The sequence below is a fragment of the Stegastes partitus genome, unplaced genomic scaffold (genome assembly GCF_000690725.1).
Source record: "Stegastes partitus isolate 25-593 unplaced genomic scaffold, Stegastes_partitus-1.0.2 Scaffold865, whole genome shotgun sequence".
In the NCBI taxonomy this organism is placed as follows: domain Eukaryota; kingdom Metazoa; phylum Chordata; class Actinopteri; family Pomacentridae; genus Stegastes; species Stegastes partitus.
The window spans coordinates 53103-58646 of record NW_007578596.1 but is presented as its reverse complement, the minus strand read 5'-3'; the positions used below and the strand labels follow the sequence as shown (position 1 = coordinate 58646).

Genomic DNA, 5544 nt, shown 5'->3' with positions numbered 1-5544 from the left:
TCATGATGCTGCCACCACCGTGCTTCATCATGACGCTGCCACCGCCGTGCTTCGTCATGACGCTGCCACCGCCGTGCTTCGTCATGACGCTGCCACCGCCGTGCTTCGTCATGACGCTGCCACCACCGTGCTTCATCATGCACCACCATGCTTCATGTCATGACGCTGCCACCGCTGTGCTTCAGATTCAGATTTAATTTGAGTCTTTCTCTTTGTCTCCTGTGAAGCTGTGACTGGTGAAGAACAGCCAGTCTCTCCATCTCTTCTTGTAGCTCCTTCAGAATCATGATCACAGTTGGTCTGACTAAATCTGCTTCGTCTGTGTCGGACTGTCCCGTCAGTTTGAGGTGGTGAATCTTACAGAAGTGCATTTTGCTTCTTCTTTTTTTTCTTTAGCCTGCATTTGTTAACTTTTGTTTATTTTATTCTTGTAATGAAAAGCGTACAGAATTAGCTTGTTGGATGTTCTGATAGCTTTCACTGGATTCCACTGAAACCAAACTGTAGATGTCCACTATGAAAGGTGGAAAGGTCTCCAGATGTTCTTTTCCTGTTGTGAATGCAGTGTGCTTCGTAGAACCGTGGCTCTACAGTGTACAAAGCAGAACGGCACCAGAGGAGGCAGGTCTTCGGCTTGTCTCTGACGTTCTGCAGCTTCTCCAGGTCTTCTTTGCAAACTTCTTTTTCCTCTCGCCTGCATCCTTTCACTTTGTGTGCAGCTCGACTTACAGAGCAGCAGCACCAGTGTGTTCTGGCTCGTTTGGTGGACATGTTGTCCTCCTGTGAGGTACGTATGGATGTGTGCACGTCGCTGCGTTTCCTGTTTCTGTGTTGTAAAGTTTCTGTTGTTTCCGGCTGTGAAGGCGGCTCCGCCACATCGTAGGAGATGCTTTGTAAATGGCGCCGTGCTGTTAAACGTGAACTCATTGAGCAGCATCAGCGTGACTGTTGGTATCTAACGCAGCGACCAGCGTCCACAGGAACATGCACTGTTTGGTATTTCCTCAAATACAGCTGAAAGATGTCACCAATCCAGACCTGCTCTGAGTCTTCATGCTCATGTGGTTCACGGCTTTTCAGCTGAACCGGGTTCTGTGTGGTCTGGACAGAGAAACTGAAATGATCCTGGTTCATGCTGCCCCTTGGTTCCACCTTTAGTACACAGTAAACTGTGAAATGCATTCAGCGTGGTTTTGGTGTCTCTGTGTTCATCTAGTTAATAAATGAACTAGTTTCTGTTCTGACCGCCTGGTTCACTGTGAACATGTGAAATATGTTCAGACAGCCTTCCTCCACTAGGTGTCATGGCAGCGTTGTCAGACTGATGTCGACTCAACATCAGCTTGAGTTCTGTTTCTAGAACAGCAGACACACAACAGCGACGATGACAGAACGCCGAATCAAGAATCAGAAGGTAGAATACTCGTATGTGAATGAAACCAAACAGCTGTAACCCAACCACAGGCAGCAACATCCAGACCGACAGGCCGTTTGTTTTTGGTAGAAAGGATTTTCTCTGACTGCTGATTTTGCCAAATTTAAAATGAAATGTGTTCAAACTTGTCTGTTGTCTCGAGGCTCAGGCAGTTCAAAGATGAGGTTTTTGTTTTAAATTGTAGACGTTCAAATTTCCATCTGTTCAACATTTTAAATAAAAAAAGGCGCCCAGGTCGTATCCTCTGTCTGTGGTGTTGGTTTGGAGCAGAATTCAGGCCCACTGAAGGCTCCTGGTCCTGTCAAAGACACAGGAGCTGTTAATCCCATCAGTGCTAATGATTTGATTCAGATTTGTTTGTACTGTTTGCTATAGCTTCACTGATTCCTCCTGTTTGGTTGAAATACTGATAATCTATAGAAAAATCACAGAGATAAGGTTCACATGACAAATCTGTATTTTCACTGAAAGTAATTTGATTTTTCACGATTAATGTCCGTAAGAATAATTCTGTTTTACTGTGTTTAAATCAACAAAAAGTTATTTCACAGAAATTTGCTGTAAAAAGAAAAGTGAATGTTTTCTATGTTAACGACTGAATCATTTCATAGATTTTTACCTGTTTTTTGGAGTCACAAAAAATCACAGATAAAAAGTAAAAAAAAAAAAGTAGATTTGCTTTTTGAATGTTAAAGAAAAAATCGGGTTAAAACTGTCAATGACAGTCATATAATAATAATAATGAGTTGATCCTAAAATGCACACAGTTTAACTGCATTTAAATGAGCTGAACTCTGCTTTTGTTTCCACCTGTTCTGCCACATTGCATTTAGGAGACATGAACGTGTTTATAATGAACATGGCTTTTGTTTTATAGCTTCACTGTCACGCTTCTCGAGCCAGCCAATCATGTATTAGATGGATCCGTCACCCCGGTAACCAAACTCTGATATCTTCTGAACTCAACAAAGTAGTTTCAGCTCCGGATCCAAACCAAACAGAGCGAAATGAAGCGAAAGGCTCAGAACAGTTCTGGGACGTTCATGTATGGAGTCAGGACCAACAGGAGGTGTGCAGGAGACGCAAAGCGACACAAAGAGACACAAAACAACCAGACAAAGGTAGCACAGACACAAAATCAATGCAAAAAGATGCAACAGAACCACAAAGAGACACACAACGACCACAGAGAGCAACACAATCACCAAAAAAAAAACAACACAGGAAAAAAGACAAAAGCCCCAGAATAAGAAAGGTTTGTTTTTCTTAGGTCATTCTGGAAAATTATTTTTTCTGACAGTTTTTATTTGTCGTTTTCTTTCTTATTTTTTTCTTTCTTTCTTTTTTTTTAAAGACTTTTCATCGTATCGGACATTTTATTATATTTTGTGCGTTTTAAATTATTTTTGACCTTTTTCCGGTTTGTGTCTTTAGTTTGAAAGGCACCACCGGATGTATGGCTGCTCGTCGCTGGGAACTTGACGTGAACGAGCCGCTGCGTTCCTGCGCGTTGGCTCAGTTTGGACGCGGGTCGCGAGCGGAGCGCCGCGGACGCGTCTCTCTGCTTCAGCATCCATGGAGCGCAGCGGCCTCGTCTGGGCCGCGGACCGGGAACCAGGGCTTTGACTGGACCTGCGGACCAACATGGGGAGTTTGCTGGTTTTCACCGTGTGCCTGTGGACGTGTCCGCTGCTGGTGAGTCGGTTCTGCTGCTGGTCTCATCCACTGGGGCTCTGGTTTGCGCTGCGTAAAGCTCCAGCGGGAGAATGTCCTCCTGAGCACTTCTCTGGGTTTCTTTTTCCTCCAGTCTGCTCCGTTTGTTTGGTCCAAAACATGTGAGGAAGAAGTGACAGGTGCTCCTCAAAGTTTCCCACAGTCCTGTCAACGAAAAGGGATTCTGTTTTAGCCAATCAGCTCCTCAGCTAAAGAGGAAGAACCAGACGTTGACGGTGCTGATCTGAGGTTCGCTCGGTTCTCAGGCTCCAGTTACTGTGAACGACTTTTGGGTCAACGGATCCATCAGAGCTGCAGTTCGGCACTCGGTTCGACAGAAGCAGAAACGTTCTGTCAGACTTTGTCAAAGCAGCCCAGTATTCACGTCTTCTGTTCACAGCGAAGTTAAAAAGTTCCTGCAACACAGGGGATGACTGTGTTGTTTCTTTCAGAAGAGAAGACCAAGAACCAGACCAGTTGCTTTCTGTGTCCACAGCAGTCGGACCGCGAACCCACTGCTCTGTGCCTGGAAAGCTGATGTTAGTTTTGAGGAGAACCTGTGGGAAGAGATCCTCCGTCATCCACAAATGATGAATTCATCATTAGAAAAGCAGACTCTGCAGTCCCACCACAGGTCTACAACCTCCAGATATCCGGCGCTTGGTCTGCTCACCGGACACACCTGAGGAGTGATCAGTGACCCGGTGCTGCAGTGCAACCTGCAACCAGCTGCCGCACCCTGTTAAAGAGCTGCAGCCTTTCACGAGCCTCCCTGTGTGAGCTGTATGGCTGTGAGAGTGACAGTCTGCAGGGCTGTGCTGTTTATACCAGGGATCTCCAGCTCCGGTTCTGCTGAGGTCCTGCAGGTTCTAGACGTCTCCGTACTGCAACACCCCTGACTCACTTGAATGGATCACTAACAGAGTTGTGTAGAACTTGACAACAAGCTGCTGGAGATCCATTAATGTAAATCAGGTGTGTTGCAGTACGGAAACGTCTAGAACCTGCAGGACGGTAGCTCAGGAGAACCGGAGCTGCAGATCTCTGGTTTATAGTAAGAGCAGAAATATGTCGCCTCAGCATCAACACTGTGAAGTGACTCAGACACTAGTTTGTTTTCGTTGCTCCATAGGAAGAGTTCCCATGTTCCATGATTAACCCCCCAGAGGAGTCCGTCTGATAGATCGTCATGTTCTCCTAATGTGAGGGTTCCTGGATGCAGAGATTGATTGATTTAAGTTGATTTAAAGAGTTTGCTGACGTGCAGCTCCACGTGTGCAGCAACTTCAACAGAAATTCTGGGAAAAAATGAAGATTTTGCTACAGAATGAAATCAGTTGTCTGGAAATATTTGACAGAAAGGATGATGTTGACCACAAGCAGGTTCTGTGTTTGTACTTTGAAGTGAGGCTCAGAAATGATGAGAAAGTCCATCAAAGTGATCAATCTGGACCCTCCTCGTAGATGGAGGCTTTATTGTCATTGTACAAAACACTTTTGTGGTAACTCACTGCAGCAGTGCAGTACAAAACACTCTGAAAAAATTAAATGGATTTAAAAAGAATTGGCTCATATACTTATGTACACAGAGCACAGGACAACTAGCAGCTAGCAGCGGCGCGTGTAGACGGGCCGTATGAAGGCAGAACTCCTCGTTAGATAAAGTGGCTGTTGATGAAGAACCAGATGTTCTGAGAAGTGGATGAAACCAGAAAGAAAACATGCTGCTGGGAATATTCACGTCTCCTCCAGCGACTCGACTCCATCCTGACTGAAGACCTCATTCTGCAGCGTCACCAGGAAAATGAGGCCGAACAGTTTTAAACTCTAAAATCTGATGAACGGAACTCCAGATGAAGATAAGATTAGAGGGGACGCTCTGCTCCGACGATGACGTTACGCTGAACTCGCTGAGCGACCGAGAAACCCTGGAGCAGATGGCAAAGCCGAATCGGAGGTCAGCAGATCTGAATGTGGAGAAGCTGAGGCCTGAAGGTCAGAGCAGGAGGCTTGTTGCAGGACCAGCTGGAGAAATGAATGAGCAGCAGTCAGTCTTCAGTTGCTCTGCTGCCACCCTTGAGCAAGGCACTGAACCTTCAGCAGATCTGGCCCCAGTCTCTCAGCAAGAAAACAGGATGTTAGAGACAGCAGAGGCCGACGTCGAGACAGTTCATGACTCAGCAGTTCCTTCAGTAGATCCAAACCAAGCGACGCTTTCGAGTCCTCTGAGCTGCAAACAGGGAGCTTTTTTATTTACCATATAATTCACATTTAAAGGTATTAAAATAGTCCAACGATGGACAGCTGAAAATCCTTGTTAATGTTCTGTTGGTGGAACCTTGTTGTAAAGCTCCAGCAGAACCCTGTCTGAATGTAGAGTTAGAGGGTAGATGTAG

At 45.6% G+C, this 5544-nt stretch overlaps 1 protein-coding gene across 1 annotated transcript in view; it reads left to right on the top strand.

The window, feature by feature from the left end:
- The first annotated feature begins 3079 nt into the window (after positions 1-3079).
- Positions 3080-5544, top strand: part of LOC103365706 (vasoactive intestinal polypeptide receptor 2) — a 37783-nt gene continuing 35318 nt past the window's right edge. The window contains exons 1-2 of the mRNA XM_008293217.1: positions 3080-3130; positions 5002-5143. Of these exons, the coding sequence (XP_008291439.1) occupies positions 3080-3130; positions 5002-5143 (193 nt within the window). The remainder of the gene's footprint in view (positions 3131-5001; positions 5144-5544) is intronic.